The 19,396-nt window shown below is 39.4% G+C and overlaps 1 protein-coding gene across 1 annotated transcript; it reads left to right on the top strand.

Moving 5' to 3' along the window:
- The first annotated feature begins 4,734 nt into the window (after positions 1–4,734).
- LOC139645742 (asparagine synthetase [glutamine-hydrolyzing]-like) lies at positions 4,735–19,343 on the top strand. Its single transcript, XM_071521545.1, has 12 exons — positions 4,735–4,787; positions 5,726–5,981; positions 7,973–8,210; positions 8,332–8,517; positions 8,609–8,710; positions 9,345–9,472; positions 10,382–10,508; positions 12,202–12,308; positions 13,329–13,429; positions 15,310–15,391; positions 15,502–15,657; positions 16,536–19,343. The coding sequence occupies exons 2-12, from the start codon at positions 5,733–5,735 to the stop codon at positions 16,743–16,745; spliced, it is 1,686 nt and encodes a 561-aa protein (XP_071377646.1). The 5' UTR covers positions 4,735–4,787; positions 5,726–5,732; the 3' UTR covers positions 16,746–19,343.
- Positions 19,344–19,396: the final 53 nt, after the last annotated feature.

The following is a 19,396-nucleotide window of genomic DNA, read 5'->3' as shown; positions in this document are numbered from 1 at the left end:
GGGTAAATTGTTGTTTTTTTCTTAGTTAGTTAGTTTGTTTAATAAAACGTATAACACCCTGTGGCTTGACGCAGCTCGTTTAGGTGGACCGTACCTTCAAAATAAAAGCGTCAAACTGGCCACAAATGGAAAAACAGTATTGAGTATTGAGGTGTACAGAAAAACAAAACTCGTTTCAAAATAATCGCTGAAATCAACATCTGCACTAGGCCAAGATTATTATGCAAAAACCCCGTCTTATCAGGGTAAATCACAAAGTGGGGCTGCGATAGGGAGTGCTAGTGCTTACAATCGCTCCAGCCCGCCGGTGCCGTGTTCTGTTATAATACAGAATTCCTCCACTAGATGGCGCATCGACTCCACAATTGAATCTGTGCCTTTCTTTCACTTTCCTGCAGCATGAAAGTGAAGAGAAGGTCTATTTTGTAATGTAATGTAGGCCTAATGTTTTGAATTACCTGAAAATTCGTATGTTGCCTAATTTATTCAAGGCTTTATTAATCTTTGAATGCTCACAGTTCTTTACCCAGAGCCAGTGTAGCTAGTACTTTGCATATATCTGTATCCATGTGAAATCCACAGATTAGTGCCAAATAACTTGATAATCATTATATGAACTAACAAAGTAAAATCTTTGAAATTGTTGCATGTTGCCTTTATATTTCTGTCCAGTATAAAAACTGTATTTTCTCTCATTGCCTCTTCCACACATGCAGTACATTAAAGACAAGTTCATCATGATCATTGTGGTAACTCTCAAAAGGTTGCAGACCATTTGATATACCCATTATTTATAGTATTTGTTCCTGAGGGTGTGTTGTATGAGAAACCTCAAACAATAACAAAGTCAATCAAGTATTCACCCTGGACTCTTTGCATGAATATGCTTGTAGGTTCTTGTCCGTTACATCTGTGCAATAAAAAAACGGAAAGGACTGGCTATTGTGCAAACAGGTTAAAGGAGTAATAAAGTAAGCCAACAGAAACAAATCTGGTTTCAGGTTGTAGTTAAAGGATAAGGCTGGTGTTTTTTAATGCATTGCTTACCGTCAACAAATCCTATGAAAATAACAAAATCAGCAATGAATTTGTTTTGCCAACAGGTCATGTCCCAGCAGCCATAGAACTTCATTGTATTAAAAAAACGATTAAAAACACGTCAATGCATTAAAAAACACCAGCCTTATCCTTTAAGGTTTGGTTCATTTGTAGATGGCATTTCTCCAGTTCTTTGGGTACAAAAAGGGGCAAAAACCATTGTCCTACATGTGAAATGGTTCTGACAGATATAAATGTAGGCTAAAGGTGTTTTGCAACAAAAAGTTTCACCCTCTCTAATTGTCCCTTTCTTTCTCCGTTTGTGTGGGAATCCAATGCAAGAATGCCATGACTGTACTCAAGTGGGTGTCAGTTTGTACATTGCCATCCTGGTTGATCTATAATTACTTGTGTATTTTACATGAGTGTTTTAGATGTGTGATAGGCCTACCACTAATTCACAAATGTACAAACATAGCAACCTCAAATGTTACACACTACAAAACCCACTGTAACACAACCTTGAGATAATATTGATATGCTGTTCTGTCTCATTTCCCTGTGCAGTTTGGTGAAAATCAAGAGAATGAAGGGTGTTTTTTTAATCTGCTGGTTGGAGAGAGAATTGAACCCAGGTCATAAAATTGCTCTTATGCTTTATTATTCAGGGTAGACAGACATTTCCATGTCCTTACATAGTGGCAGTCCATCTGTCTTTGGTCCAACATACCCTAACTTTCCTATTGTCTCAAGTATTGAAATAACTAAGGGGAGTGGACTGGCTGCTCTACAAGCAAAATACTCTCATGAATCCAGTATAAATAGAAAGCAGTAAGGCAAGAGCCAAGGTGTGCATCATGAGGAATTAAGAAAAGCAGAACACAGCCAAACATGTTTTCTCCAAATGGCGTACAGTTGGTAAATCTGCAAAAGTTGAGCTCAAGTGACACAGCAATAGTGGAGAACATGCCTTTCAGGACATTGTGGCATTTCAGGAATTAAAGAATAGGTGTAATACATCCAATTCTTCATTTTACTTCTTACATTTGTGCACCACAATGGAAACCTATGGTGTACCATCTGGAACAAGTATAGTTATTCACCCAGTAAATGAAACCATTAAAGCATAAGTCAAATCCAGAGGCATAGTCTCAGTCTTGTATAGGCCTATAAATTAGAATATGTACAAAAAGATCTGTCTTTTAAAAGTCTCTTTAGGTGAGGGACCTAGGGTTAGGACAGGAGAATGGTAAGGCAGCTTTACACTGAGCATTTAGGCTATTAGCTACTGGTAGGTCTAGAAGAGTGGGGCTAAAATAACCTGGCTCTGATCCAGCTCAAAACCTCGGAGAAAAGCAGGAGAAACCAGCCAGACCTGATGCGGTGGTATTTGTTCTGTGAAAAGTAAATTTGTAAACTGGAATATCTGCCGTATTAGCTCCCAGACCAAAAGACACAAAGTTCTAAATCATTTAACTAAATTAGACTCAGACATCTGTCTACTTCAATAAACCCATATCTCTCTATCATATCATATCTATCATATCTATCTCTTTAAAGCTCCACAATTTAACCAAGTATTCTCAGCAACCTACAGTTCTAGACAAAGAGGCGTCTCCATACTGATAATTTAAAAAAAATCCATTAATTCATAAGACCACCATTGCAGATGGAAGATTTATTAACGTCAACATCTCACGTATTGAAGCCATTCAATTATATAGCTCATACCACAATCCACCCAATAGTGATTAGTGGCCATGCTCCTGCCTCTCTAGTCTTAAATAGTAAACAGTTCTACAAAAGTAAAGCCGGAGAAATGCCTGTGCAAATGTCATGGTAACCATGGTAACCATCTCATTAATGGCCTCAGTGGCCTAGTTTTAAAGCCATATCACACAATAATCATCCAGTTAAGTCTGTGGTGAAGCCTGACACCTAATGGTGAAAACTAGGGTACTGCACTGGTCATCTGCTATTGGCTGGTCTCTGTGCCCTGTGATGTCACCCTCTATAGAGTACGACAGGTGGTGACATCACCTGGCACAAAGACCAGCCAATAGGAGAAGGCCAGTTCAGTACCCTACTTTTCACCATTAGGTGTCAGGCTTCACCAAAGATTTGGGTTTGGGGTTTAGTTACTCTTTATTGTTGCATGAGAACTTTCACATCATTTTAGGTTAGATATCACAGATCTGGGAGTGGGAGGGAAGGATGTGAAAGGCAAATTCAGATGGAGAAGGGCATCTCCCCTTGGGACAGGGGCCTTATTGCACCTTTTTTCAGTAAGGCAGAAGCACTGAGATGTTCCCACTGTCAGCTGTTTTAAAAGTCGGCTCAAAACATTCCTTTTCTCTGTGGCCTTCCGCTAAATCATCTGTATGATGTAACAGGTGTTATTATCTTTATTTATTTCTTTTATTTCTTTTATTTATGTTTTCCCTATTTTATCTCTATCTTTCTTTCTTTTTTAATGTCATTTTAAATAGTTGTGATGTGTGTATGTAATTTTTCTGCTTTATGTGAAGCACATTGTATTTGCCTTGTGTATGAAATGTGCTGTATAAATAAAGTTTGCCTTGCCTTGCCTTACGTTACGGCACTCCAGACATCACTATGCTATATTTAATCGCTTTTCTCGTGTACTCCAAACACCACAGAGCTCCTCTAAAGAACCTGTCCCCATTGACTATTACGTGGACTAACAAACTTCACGTGTGTTTCAACTGGCATGAGGGTGATTAGGCCTAGAAAATGACGGAATTTTCATTTTTGGGTGAACTATTCCTTTAATTGCTGCATAGCACTGCTTATGATGTTTCCAAACCCGATGTGTGAGTGTGAGCGTGCTAGTATGTTTATTCGTTCCGCCCCCGGCATCCAACGTGCTTCATTTTGATTCAGCCAATCAGACCTGAGGACCAGCATCATCGTTTCACTTTATTAAGTGACGCAACCGCACTTGATGTTGCATGCCTTGATGCTTGATTCCTGTTCACTTGTCAAGCTGGCTTGAATAGCCTAAGCAATAGGACTTCTGGACATAGCCTAACCTTCAAAATAAAACCCTTACTGACTCATATCTTACAACGTTTTTGGAATGATAGAAAGTCTACAGAAGTGAAAGTAAAGAATGTATTTTAATGTGGAATTTGTAGTAAATGGAAATATAATATAGTATTTAGTATAGTCACATAGATTATTATAGGCTGTTATAGTTTTGTTTGTTTTTTTCCCAAAAGTGACAAAGCTTAGACCTACAGCTATATTTTGCCACTGCTATAACTTTGAATAGACTTAGATTTTATAGGCCTACATTCTTCTAAGTTTGCTGGTATGTTTTATTCTCTGTTGAAGAAATCAATTTTTTTAGCCAAATATATCTTTTAAAATACATATCTTTAAAATATCTTTAAAATAAGGCCTTATTTCATCAAGAAATAGCCTACCATGCACCATAAAACAGACAAGAGAAAACAACAACAAAACTAAGGTTGTATTTCCTAGTATATAGCCTATTTAGCAGTTTTTGTTGTTTTCTCCAATAGACTACTTGATTGTTCTTTTCTCCCCAGGAGTGATACATTTTAAATTTTTATTTTGAAGGCAAAATCGGCGTGTTTCCTGCCATATTGTGGCTAACTCGGGCTTGGGCTTGATGCAGTTGCATCAGTGCATCGTCGCATCAGTGTCGCGAATTGGCATCGGCGTGGTGTGACCCAGTCCTTCTAAATCACTTGAAGAACAAGGTAAGAGTGTGTGTGTGTTCGTTTATTTTGCATGTCTTTTGGATCATTCCATAAGGCCATACACACTTGTTCATTTTGTTCACACTAAAGCCGTCACAGGTGGATGTTATGGTCAGAAATAGCGCCGATGCGTGCCGCTCTAACGTAATGCCAAACAAAAATCTGTCATTTTAAGGTTACCTTGCTTATCGGTAAAGGTACACTCCTGTTATAACAGTAGTTTCGACTTTTTATGGATCTTTAGGATGTTCTGGTATGTTCGGCATATAGATGATCCACCAATGAGCGCTTTAGGCTATTTCAGTTCAATCTCATCTTGTAGATTTGGTTCACATTGCTCTCTACCGCGCTTCACGTGTTTTTTTTGCTTCAATAAAATAGTGGGAATAACAGGTGAACCACGTCTAAAAGTTGACATTTTATTGAAACAAGTGCTGATTGGTGTATTGGATGTGTGCCGAATTAAAGAGTGGCTCCTAATATTTCATTAAAGGTCTTACATAACGTTGTAGCTGGACTAGTCCTATGCCTGATAGCAAGGCAAACTGTAAATGGCAGATTTCTGAATAGACTTCAGGGCGACGGTCTCTCCATACAAGAGAGAACGGAACGGATCGTGATGTCAGAAATGAAAAACCCTCTCTACATGCCGGGTAGTTTGTGTGCTACAACACTCTACCCACTGTATTAAACTTAAAATTGTGCATAGATTTAATATTCGAGGTCTTGCATTGACAATTGTCAATACACACAACATGGTAAATAATAAATAGTAAGTATTTACTCTGTGTGCTACTGTTTATATTTAAGTTTTAAGTTTTGTTGCTTACGTGCAGAGATTATAATGATTAATGATTGCATTGTATGGTAATAATAACCTATTAATTAACCTTCTCTCTCTCTCTCTCTCTATCTATCTGTCTATCTACCTTCCACAGCTCTGAAATGTGCGGCATATGGGCATTATTTGGCAGCGATGAGTGCCTGTCGGTTCAGTGCACCAGTGCCATGAAGATAGCTCACAGGGGCCCCGATGCCTTCCGCTTCGAGAACGTCAATGGCTTCACCAACTGCTGTTTCGGCTTCCACCGGCTGGCCATTGTGGACCAGCTGTACGGCATGCAGCCGCTGCGCATCAAAAGGTTCCCCTTCTTGTGGCTCTGCTACAATGGAGAGATTTACAACCACCACGCGGTGAGGCCGGCGCGCTGATGCTCTGGGGCCATTTGTTGCTGGTTGTTGAGAAATTTCCTGTTGAACAACCTTGACACGCACAATCCCCCTCGCTGATGTAAGAGTTATGTATTCAAATACCAACGTCATTGATGCCACCAAAACTTCCAAACTCACTGATATCCACTAGATATCCGGGGGACAAAGTGGAGTCAATAACCAATGATTGACAAGATATTATTCGGTCAGTGTAATAAATTATTAGACATAAGTCATCAGACTATCAGCTTAGAGGGAACATTGGTACTCTGGTGTGAATTCTTATTTTTTTTTGGATATATCTAGATATATCTATACTTTCTGAAGGCACTATAGTGCCTTCAGAAAGTATTCAACCCTCTTGACTTTTTTTTATCTCATATTAAATCTGGGTAACACTTTACAATAAGGGTACATTAATTAAGGGTTCATGTTAACTAAGGTATTAATTTATACATTATTTAATAGTTTATAAAGATGACTATTAAATAATGTATAAATGAATACCTTAGTTAGCATGAACACCATTAGTAAATAATTAACCCTTAACCCTTAATTTACCCTTATTGTAAAGTGTTACCTAAATCTGCATTCAACCCCCTTTGGCAGCAATTACAGCTTTGCATGTTCTTGCATGTGTCTGTATCCGGGGGGGGGGGGGGGGGGGGGACACTCTGGGTTGTTTGTACCTCTTAAACCAGTCACACTAGTTGAGGGTGGTGCTTAAGCCAAGGTTGCCACAGGATACTGTTTTGTGGGGGAAACTGTTTCTGGCTCTATTGGCTAGTCAAGTTATATGGTGAGAGTCTGAGCAGCTGTCTTCATGTCATTCCGTAGGTTACTGTTGCCTTTGGTTGGGCCCCTTTTGGATTCTTCACATTCTTGTTCTGAAGTTTTCAGCTTGTTGCCCCCAATCTAAGGTCTTTAGCACTCTGACTTCCCTGTATTTATTCCCTTTATCCTTACAAGAGGACAAGAGGAAGAGTTTGGTTAGTTCCATATTTTTAACATTCCCTAATGATGGAGCTTACTGTGCTCTTTTGAACTCCCAACACTTAGAGATTGTTTTATACCCTTCCAAATCTATGCCTCCTCATAATTCTGTCTGAGTCCCACAGTAGTACAGTACAGTTCCTTGGGCCTCATGGTGGAGTTTCTGCTCTGACATGCACTGGCATCTGTGGGACCTCATGTAGACCTGTGTTTCATTCAAAATCTCTAAATCATGTCCTGTCAGTTGGGTTGAGTTTCACTGCAAAGGGGTTGAATGCGTTTTGTCTCAAAAACATTCCAGCTGTCTATTTGGCACTTGTAAGGATTTGTAATTTAAAAAAAAAAATGCATTTGTCAAATCCATTATGGATTATGTGGATATGGATATGTAGATCAGTGACAAAAAATTAGTGACAAAAAAATCCTAATTTGATCCTTTGCTGTAACACCACAAAATGTGGAAAAAGTGGCAAAATGATCATAATGACAAAAACTACAGGATCAATTTTGGTCTCACTGAGGCTAAGGCAGTGGTTCTCAAGTGGGGTCCGGGGACCACCAGGGGTCCTTGAGGGCATTCCAGGGGGTCCCCAGTAAATTGATGAATTGTTAAACTTAATTATTTTGTCATTTTAGAATGAATATTTTGATCATAGTTTCACTGTTATCTCTCTACCTACAGTACAGATAGTCAAATTTATAGAATCTGTCATAGAATTCTGGACAAAATCATATCTGACAATAAAAATATTCTCAAATGGGGGTCCGTGGCCCTAATGTGGACTAAATTAGGGGTCCTTGATATGAAAAAGGTTGAGAACCACTGGGCTAAGGTACAGAGAGTGTTTACACCTTGTCATACCCATGTCCACATAATTTTTGTTTTGTTAATGAGGGAGATATGGACTTTTTACATTACAAAAAAATCCAACTTAAGCCTCATAAAATAATCATGGCTCTGCAACTTCTCAATTTCTCAGCTGAAGATGCAGTTTGAGTTTGATTACCAGACCAAAGTGGATGGCGAGATTTTGCTCCATCTGTATGACCGTTTCGGCATCCAGAAGATGGCCTCTCTCCTGGATGGCGTCTTTGCCTTTGTCCTGCTGGACACTGCCAACCGAAAAGTGTTTCTGGGAAGGGATACGTATGGTGTCCGGCCTTTGTTCAAACTCCTTACGGACGATGGATTCCTTGCAGTCTGCTCAGAAGCCAAAGGTAATGGGGTAGTTTATTACGCTCCCCAAGAAACAGGGTCTTTTGTACGCTTTCGGGGGGGGAGAAATGTTATACGCCTTTTGGTATTCAGTTAGTTAAGATATTGTTATTCTGTTCACAGGCCTTACTGACCTTACCCACTCCATGTCCACCCCTGCCAGCATCGTTCCCTTTCTCCCTGGGCACTTTGAGGCCTTTAATTTGAAGCAGAATGGTAAAGTGGAGTCTATTCAAATGGATCAGTTCCACTGCTGCACAAAAGAGCCTTCTCATGCCATGTACGACCCTGTTGAGAGACTCCCTTCAGGTACAGAAGTGGTCTGTTAATTACACATTTTATTTGGTTAATTGGCTAGCGATTGGTACGCATTGACTGAAATTTGATCTCTCCACCTTAGGTTTTGATGAAGAAACTGTGAAAAGCAACATCAGAACCCTGTTCGAGAATGCTGTAAGGAAACGCCTTATGGCGCACAGAAGAATTGGTTGTCTTCTGTCAGGTAGGTATTTATTAAAGGTACTCTGATATCAGTGTTTAAGAACCAGTAAGAGTGCAGAGTACTTTATGAAGTAGATTGGCTGGTACCAATCCAAGTACTACTCAATTTACAGTCATTCATGGCACCTAGTATTGGCCTATTTAAAACAACGTTTATTAGGGATGGGACGATATATTGAAATCTGATATATATCGCGATACAAAAATGTGACAATACGTATCGCGGGGCAGAAAAATGAAGCATGATATTAGCTCCATTTTATTTTGTAGTAATCACAAATGAGACGCTTGACCATCACAGTTTCACAAGCTCTCCATCCAAATTACATTATTGCACTTTGTAATGACGTTTTTAAATTGTTGTTTACATTCTAGCAGCCAATGCCATTGCTAGAAAGATTTGTGGCTCAGAAATAAACATAATTCTGCACAGTCAGACTTTGTTGTCATTGAACTTTTTATTTATTACATCGTATTGTATTGTATTGAATCGTGAACCACATATCGCGTATCGAACCATATCGTGAGATAAGCATATCATTCCATCCCTAATGCCTATAAAATAGTGTTTACTTATTCTATTGAAAGTATGTAGTTTGTGTTAATGATCCTCATTCATGTTGCATATTTACCAGGTGGTCTGGACTCCAGCTTGGTTGCTGCTACACTGGTGAAACTGGCCAAGGAGGAGAAGCTGCAGTACCCTATCCAGACATTTTCAATTGGGGCAGAGGACAGCCCGGACATCATCGCTGCTCGCAAGGTAAATTCCTTCAATAGGCTTTCAGGTGATGTTACACACCCTCTGGCAGCCATGTTGAGGATCCACAGGTCTTGGCAACAATGGCTAAGTGCTGATTGCATTTCTAAACTTACAACCTGACTGCCTCAACAGTAGAGACATGGTTAATTTCTTTGCTGCTTTTGGCTGGAGACATTTCACCACTGATTGATCTGATTGATTTTGTGTTGAGATAATGTCATCTTGTTAATTAGTTAACCACAGCATCTAGTCTTGTTTTACTGTCTTGTTGCTAACACATCTGATTTGCACATTAGTTAATGTTATTTAGCTGGTAGCTAGTAGTTACATAAGCAATTCTTTTTATTAAACACTAAATAGAATGAAATGTAGGTTAAGAAAATGAATGAATGAATTAAATTTTTCGTACCCTATTTTGTGTCAATATTGGTGTGAAAAGTGTCAACTTTGCTGATTCAAAGCGGCAACAGTTGCCCCAGCTTTGATGGATTTGCATTAAATTTGACTTCAGCAACTGTCAAGGTGATAGTTTGAACCCACTTTGAGTTATAAGCCATATGCATCTATCATGTCATAGGCCACACCCACTTTGGCCAATAACAACCAAACTTCATATTATGGCTTTAACTTGGCCCTGGAGCATATGTATCCAATATATTATCTGGTACATTCAAATTTTGAACTATAGATTTTTGGCATTGTGGCGCCCCCTATAGGTTGATTTTAAAATGCTGCTACATAGATGCTTCATGAACCCTGCTCAACATTTGTGACAAGTTTTATGATGATTGGACAAACAATCAATAACACAATTTTGTGTCAGGCCACGCCTTTCGTCAAGTTCATTGGGTTCCTGGGAAATAATAAGGTATTGTGTGTGTTTTCAGTCAGTTTTTTTGTGTTCACCAGGTGGCGGCTTACATTGGCAGCGAACACCATGAGGTAAACTTCACCACTGAGGAAGGCATCCGAGCCGTGGAGGAAGTCATCTGCCACCTGGAGACCTACGACATTACCACCATACGAGCCTCCGTCGGTGAGTCAGGGGTAAAGCATAGAAATAGAAGCTATGGGAATAAGAGACCACAGAAATGAATATAAGCTAGAATCAAAAATTCCTTTTGTCTTTAAAGCATTTGCAGAATGTTGTAATTTTGCTACAAGTTGTCAGATGACATCATTTGCTAATTTGAATAGGAATATATTTGCCACAAAGGAGGGGGCTACACTGTGTTGAGTATGGGAAGGGCCATGATCATCAGAGAGCAAATTGTGCAATTCAGCATCGGCTGTACTGATTTTTCACCAAATACTTTGGGAGTCAACACATTAACATTGTTCCCCACAGTCTAAAAGAAGGTGGTCCCGGCCCACTCTTCACTTAGCCAACCACAAGCCACGTAACACCTTGCTCATCTCCTCAGCCAATAATGTCATTCACCCCCCTTTGTGAAAGATTTTTCACATTTGAATGGTAGCTAACTTTTTTCATGTTGATAAATGCCCACAAATCTCGTAATTTGTTTTATGTTGGTGAATGAATTTTGTTGGGAACATCATATCAACATAAGATGAAGTTGAACAGTCATTCTTCTACATTCTCTAATTGTATTCACTTCTTGTAAATGAAGTAATGGTGAAGTTTAACAATTCATCAATTTACTGGGGACCCCCTGGAACCCCCCCAAGGACCCCTGGTGGTCCCCGGACCCCATGTTGAGAACCACTGGCCTACAGCTAAGTAATGAGCACAGCCTTCTAAAAGACTAAAGATGCCACTAATCATCTCTGCCAGGAAATTGGAATATTGAAGCAGCAAATAATGGGATACAGCTAAGAAAATAGTATATAATAATATGGCAAATAGGGTTATATAAACATAACGCATCTGTCAGTTAGAATGTGTTGAGTTTCAGAAATGCGTAAATGAAAAGTATTTAAAAAAAAAATAAAATAAGAATACAGCATTATGAGGGTGTGCAAAATACCAGCAATGGAACATATTGAAACAAATATATGCAGTATGAAATAAGTGAAAAATAAAAATATCAACATTCATCCAAAATATAAGAAGTTAGAAGAATATGAAAACAAATGACTAATATAAATGCATTCAATTTGCAGATACCATATGTACAGTATGTGCAGATTTTTATTATGTGCATCGCTACCTGTTCACTTTATCAAAAAAAGCTCCAGATGGGGGTGCAATATGTACAGAAAAAGTGACAATGCTCAAGGTTGAGTGTGAGTACAGTACAGAAGGTTTGAGCTGATCGATGGGCTCACTGATCTGGCAGTAATTTGCTTGGGCATGCTGCACTGCCGCATTCCTTTTCCTCCTGATTGAGTCGTGTGAATTACAATGGAATCCACAGAGATTAGCGGAATGTACAACCGATAGACCATAGAAGTCAGTTGGCAATACAGTCACAACCTTTGGCCCTCTCATGAGTTAGATATTAAAACTGCAGTAAAATTCAGTAAAGCCTATGCTGTCCAGAATCAAAAATTCACATAACCAACATGAATCCTAATATTCTAAGATAACAATGGACTGTGCCACTGAAAAACAGTTTTCACAGTACTGAGGGCCATTTTTAACTCCTCAGTTGATTGAGCTGAGAGTGCAGAGGTTTGGTTTGAGCAACAGAGGAAAAGCATCGCTGTGTGTTTTATTTAGCAGGACTTTTTCTTTCCTGATCCTATATTCGTTTCTTCCACTGTAGGCATGTACTTGGTTTCCAAGTACATCCGGGAGAAGACGGACAGTGTGGTGATCTTCTCTGGAGAGGGCTCAGATGAGCTAACCCAGGGATACATCTACTTCCACAAGGCAAGTCCTCTAGAGCAGTGATTCTCAACCTTTTTCATATCAAGGACCCACATTGGAGCCACGGACCCCCATTTGATAAGTTTTTGTCTTTCGGACAATATTTTTGTTGTCAGATATGATTTTGTCCAGAATCCCATGACTATCTGTATTGTAGGTAGAGAGATAACAGTGAAACTATGATCAAAACAGTCATTCTTCTACATTCTCTAACTGTATTAACTTTTTGTAAATGAAATATTGCTGAAGTTCAACAATTCATCAATTTGCTGGGGACCCCCTGGAACCCCCTCACAGACCCCAGGTGGTCCCCGAACCACACGTTGAGAGCTCTAGAGGAGTCACTATTAGGGTTCCGCCAATGACAATTACTGACACATACAAACTAGGGTTTGACTGATACTGATACTGATATTTGTTCTACTGAAGCTTTCAATGGCCAATATTTTGTGTCAATATTCAATACGTTTAAATATGACCATTTTGATGCCAGTTCTAAGAAAATAGAAAACATTCAGTGTTTCCCCTTGAATTTTATTATTTGCAGGATGGAAGCCTCAAACACAGCATTTAGACCATCATGGGACACTAAAACTCTCCACTGAAAGCCAGACTAATGAAATTCTTTTAGGTGGGTTAGGTAGGGTGAAGCAGGTTTCACTGCAGGTCTTACAGACTGTAGAGTAAAATCCTCCCACAACACACTGGAATGATTTCTCTGGTCAGAAATCTGGAATAAAAATAATAATAAAAACATATTTATGCATGGTCAGGTAGAATGTGATCAAAATGTCACATTAGAATAAGGGTAAGACCGATATATAGACTTGGACTAACTGCGTCAGGTAGGACCCTCCATCATATCGGAGGTGAACAACACTGACCGGCCTATATCTGATTTTTAATTAAAAGCCAATATTGGTCCAATATCTAGACAAACTGATATATCGGCCTGATCCTAGTCACTGTCACCTCTCAGTGAAAATGAGAGTGTGACTGATGTGAGCTGTGTTCTTCATCCAGGCTCCAAGTCCCAAGGCGGCTGCAGAGGACAGTGTTCGGCTAATGAAGGAACTCTACTTGTTTGACGCTCTCCGTGCCGATCGCACCACTGCTGCACATGGGTAAGCCCATTCACCTCATCCACTGTTTCCTCTATTCATTCAGCAATGCTGCGCCGCCATCACCAGCGCCAGCACTAGGGAATATATGAAATTAAACAGTATAATGTAGCCAGCTTCCAGATTTATGGTCCTAATGTTTAACTGTAACTTTACTATGATAAAATATCCAAAGAAAAACATTTCTAGCACTGCAACCTCTACTAGAACCATAATTCGGCAACAAATGAATCAAAACATTTTATTGTGCGACAAATTAGTTCAAAATGGAATCATTTGATATTGGGAAAGTTCAGAAATTTCTTGTGAACGTACAGAAAAAACATATTATTGGTAGTACTGGAAAGTCTGATACCAGGTCCAGTATGTGATTTTAGTTTGTAGTGTATTTTCTGCTTCAGAATGCTGGAGCACACTGTGAAGTACCTATGTTTAATGGAGTTAATACATTTGATTCCAGTTCCTGTGATTTCAATGGAAAAATAAACTACCATGCCATCACTATATTTAAGTACAGAGGGTGCACTTTCCTTTAGAGCACTTTCCCTCTACTTTTACTCTGTAATTCAATGAATAAATTGGACCCACTGAAAAGTGCTCCCTCTGTACATTTTTTTTGGTGGAAAAATTGTAGTCCCAAATAAATGAAAATTGAGCTAATTTTGTAGCACAACAAAAAATGTGCAAAAAGTCAGGGGTGTGAATAAATTTTAGAGTCACTGTACATGACATTTTAAAGGAAAAGTTGTTATCCAGCCAGCCAGCCTTTGACCCAGCCATCCATCCATTTCATTCCACTAGGTGTCACTCTAAACCACAAGCTGATTTACTCAAGTCCACCAACTGCTAAACCTTCTTAGGAACTCCATGGCCCATCATTACAAAGCATTCATATGACCCAATCTTTAAAAGAATGCGCACTCCTTTTTCTGCAAATATTAGTATTTATTTTGATATCTGCTTGGTACTGCTATACGATCAACCTTTACATATCTGTGGGTTAGTTTATCTACGTGTACATTATGTCATAAACAGTCACATCCCTTGTGGGTCTCAGAAAGGAAAGGGGTAGAAGATGCGGTTATGAATTTTCTTTAGTTGAATATGAAATTGAGTTCACAGCAGTGAACGCTGACACTGACAAATCTATAGTACACAACTGATAGATTAGATTGAAGGTAATCCAAGGACGAATCCAGGGACCCAAAATGAAAGCGGTATTATATGGTTCTATGATAACAGAAAGAGAAAACAAGGTTATAGAATCAGGCAATGGACAACCAGGACGTAATTAAGTGTCATCAGAATTAGCCATAGCAAATCTGGAACATCCTGTAATTGTATACTCTCAGTTGGCCTGGTGGACAAGCAGTTTTCTACATGTTGTAGTAGGACAGAATAACAAAATAACCCTACTTGGTTGTTGTGGTACTTTCAGTATACAACCAATAAAATCATAGCCTAAATAGCTGATCTGCCTGGGTTAATTATTTATTCTTCCAAACAATGCTGATGTAATGTTCTTTCAAGCAGCATTATTTTTGGGGATATAATGTGGTTAACCTGTAAGTATTGTGCCATACACAAGTGAAGCTCTCTGAAAGTTAGTATGGAAATCAATCTATGCAACTCCTATAATTTATTTGTCGTCTTATATGCAATTTAGGAATATCATTGGAGGACTCTGCCAAATGTCTGTGTGTTCTTGTGTTGTGGAAAACGTGCATTTTATGTAGAATTTTGTGTCCATAGGATGTCTTTCAATCATCCCAACATTTAAATTTCCAGTGGTTACAGTGATGACATGATAAATTGTGCATATTGTTTTATTTATTGATTCATCTCAAGTTATTATCTGAAGTAACTTTTCTCTTTTCTTTTAGTCTGGAGCTCAGAGTGCCTTTCCTGGACCACAGATTCACAGCATACTACCTTTCCTTGCCTGAGGAGATGCGGATTCCTAAGGTTAGCTACTTCTAACTCTGTCCTTAGCATGGAACTGCACTTTGGTGGCGTAGTTCTAGAAGTGAAATGAATGTTTTTTTGTAATAGTGTTGTATGTCCTGTGTAACCAGCATGGAGTGGAGAAGCATCTTCTGAGGGACTCCTTCAAAGGTCTGAACCTGATCCCTGATGAGATCCTCTGGAGGCGGAAAGAAGCCTTCAGTGATGGCCTGATGTCAGTAAAGAAGTCCTGGTATACCAGCCTGCAGGAGCACCTGGAGTCTGAGGTATGTAGAAGGGTTCGACTGATATAGTAAGTAGCATTGGTGTTGAAAATTAGGGCTGTTTGTTGGGTTGACATTCAAACCTAAATTTAGGTTATTATTAATATTCAAGTGTTCGTTTGGGAATCACAATGAGTATTCAAAGCCTGTAAATTGGCATTCGAAGTCTGTAAATTGGCATTCGGGCCCTACTGAAAAATGGACAAGAGAAAGTTAGCTATTGCTCTGCTTGATCTTGAAGGAGAGGATTAGGAGTCCATTCTGAAATGGAGGATGTGAGTACATGATGTCTTCCTATAGAGAACAGAGCATTGAGAATTTTATCATCTGTTCCAAGAACTCTGCTTAGATAGTGACTGTTTAGAGGGCTTAATGCATGTCGCAGCTTGAGACATGTTCAACTTGGAGCACTTAGGGGAGCCCCCCAAAACGAGTCACATCCAAAACACGAGCTGCGACCAAACCATTGAAAATAACTGAAAAACAAGGTGTCCCTAGAGATGGCTGGGCTGTTCTGGCCTCGCCCCCAGGAATGCCCACTTGAAAATGTTAATCTGGCAATATGTTAAACCCAAGGGCATAAAAATGCCCAGGTTCAAAAAAGTATCCTATGTGATCACAGCCTAAGGCTGGGTGAGGCAGGTTTCATTGCAGTTTTACAGACTGTTGAGAAAAATCCTCCCACACCACACCGGAATGATTTCTCTGGTCAGACATCTGATATGAAAGGGTTAGGGTTAGGGTTACATACTGTAAACATAATAAAACATGACAATATCGTCCCAATACATAGGAAAAATGATAAATCTAACCCTAGTTTGCACACACAGACACACTCCTTGGATCCCATAACATATGACCTGCCCTTTATCTTCTCTTAGGTGAATGACCTCCAGCTGGATAAGGCCCACAAGACGTTCCCTCACCTTCCTCCATCAACCAAAGAGGCCTACTACTTCAGGCAGGTGTTTGAGAAGCACTTCCCAGGCCGGGGGGAGTGGCTCTCCCACTACTGGATGCCACGCTGGATCAGCGCCACCGACCCGTCGGCTCGAACCTTGTCTATCTACAAACCTGACAAGGACCAGTAATTCACTGGAGCAACCGTTAGGAGTTGGCTGCCTGTGTGCCTGTGCCTGCGGTCAATCACCAGTATGGTGGCCTTCTTAGGACATCCTCAGCCATCTGTATCTCTCTTAGTTGTCCTTTCAGACTTTCCTGTAATTTGTCAGATGTAGATGGAGTTCATTTGACTTAACTGTACTTTGTCAGACTTAAATGACAGTAACTTGGCTATTAGCTTAATACTAGTTAGCTGTTAGCTTAATACTAATGCTTATGTTGTCCTCCAAGGTAGTTTAGTTCTGAAAGCCAACAAAGGTGGTGTGGTGTGTTGTAGATGGAGGTTCAGGTTAATTGGCTCTTAATGCTACAAGCTTGTTTGTTTTTCATCAATGGACAGATGTTAGTGAAGTTAACATTAGCACTTTGTTAGCTTGCTAATTATAGTTTTCAAACTTGTGCTCTAACTATTTCTATGCTAACAGCTAACACAGCTACAGCTGGCTCTACACAATGCATCTTTTATGCAACAAGTTCTGTTACCAAACTCATCCTGAACATTCCAAATGATGATACAAACCAAATTCTTGATTTTCATTGGATGGTTCTATACAGAACTCCAACACAACTAAGTTGCATGGAGCTAAAGTTGCATTCACGTTGCACCATGTAAAGCCAGCCTAGGATTTGGTGGTTATTATTCAGTTACACAGGCTTGTACTGTGGCTACATGAATCAGCCTAACTCGAAAGCTCTGGGGGGCAGTGCTGGAGTCATTTACAGAGTCTCACAAACTCAATCTAAGTCTGACAAAGTACAGCTAAGACTGACTAAAGTACAGCCAATTCTGATATAGTACACCTAAGATTGGTAAAAGTGGCAGGTGATGTCCTAAAAAGGCCATCATATACCAGTGTCATTATTACAGTTAGACTGATGTATCAGGCTGATATTTGCTTTTTATTTAAAATCAGATATCAGCCAAAAATGTTGTCCACCTCTGACATGATGCAGGTTCCCCCAGCTATTGATTATGTTTTTATTATTATTTTATATCAAATGTCTGACCAGAGAAATCATTCCAGCATGGTGTGGGAGGATTTTACAGTTTCATTAGTCTGGCTTTCAATGGAAAGTTTTCATGTCCGATGATGGTCTACATCAGTGATTCTCAACCTTTTTCATATCAAGGACCCCTAATTTAGTACGCATTTGGGCCACGGACCCCCATTTGATGAGATTTTGTCTCGGATCCAAATCTGAAAATACTTTTATTGTGACTATCTACTACTGTATTGTAGGTAGATAACAGTGAAACTATGATCAAAACAGTCATTCTTCTACATTCTCTAATTGTGTTAACTTTGTGTAAATTAAATAATACTGACGTTTAACAATTAATCAATTTGATGGGGACCCCCTGAAACTGTCTAAACCCCTGGTGGTCCCCAGACCCCACGTTGAGAACCACTGGTCTACATGCTGTCATGAGAGGCTTTTCCACCCTGAAAAGGAAATGGTAAAATTGAAAGATACTGAAGGTCGGCTATCAGCAGCTAGAATCCAAAAATATCGACCGTATAAACAACCGCATCGGTCTAACCCTAGTCATCATCAGCACCACAGATTTTTACAATGACAAGCTTTATGAATTTCACTTATGTAGGGATACTTAGCTTCTGGGTCTAGTGTGTTCTGACGTTATTACCTGATGATAGATGAATCTGTACGGAGAGTTGCAGTCTTTACACCCTAATTGAACTGAACCCAGATCAATTTAAACAAGTTTAGCAGACAGCCTCATAAAGCCCCTACCCCAGACATGATACAAGGCGCATTTTAACAGTTTCATACAATCACTTCATATTAATTTGATCATAGACCTGTCTTTCTGCTGTAGATGCCTATTATTTTATAACTGTATTCGATAAAGGGACCTTATTTTTTCTCATATATATTTGTATGTGGGATTGGGGATTAACACAGCCTTTAATTGATTATTTAGAGCTGCTTATGCTAATGAGGCTGATGCTCCAGCTGCTCGACTAATACATTATGCATTTTAAGTGAAAGACAGCTTTGCGGTTTCTCATAGGTAGGGGTGAGTCATACAATATGAACACTGTCCCTGCAATTGTCTGACCTTTGGTGACCTCTATGAAGCTGGATAATGTAATCTGTATTATTTCTACTTTCTGTTGTTGTTTTACACCGGAGATTTTGTTTTGGACTAGGACTGGCTATGCAAACAGAACAGCTGTTACACATCTGTGTGTGTGTGTGCATGTGTGCGTTAGTGATATGTGATGTCATGTGTGCAAGTAATGAGATATGAACCAGATCTAACTCTACATCAACGTGCACAGAATGCTTACTGTTGATGACTTTATTTCAAAGTACATGTTAACATCTCTGGGTGAAGGTTCTAGACTTGTCTGTAGCTGTTACATACTAATTGCTGCTAAACTAATGAATCAAAGTGGTTGACATAATCTGAATTGTGCCGTCTGTGATTTGTGTGGGTGATGCAGTACCGTTGTCGTCCACTAGAGTGCTCCGCTTTTCTGCAGATGCACTGGACATTATTGGCGACCCGTTTCACATAAAAGGAATTCACCACAACCGGCATGGGTGATAATAAAAAACTGAAGTTTAACTAATAAAGAAAATAGTTTTAATA

This window comes from Centroberyx affinis, unplaced genomic scaffold, assembly GCF_046629955.1.
Source record: "Centroberyx affinis isolate AG114_WGS23_722 - 3 ecotype Tasmania unplaced genomic scaffold, CSIRO-AGI_Caff_v1 ptg000896l_1, whole genome shotgun sequence".
Classification (NCBI taxonomy): Eukaryota; Metazoa; Chordata; class Actinopteri; order Beryciformes; family Berycidae; genus Centroberyx; species Centroberyx affinis.
This window is presented reverse-complemented; position numbering and strand designations above follow the sequence as displayed.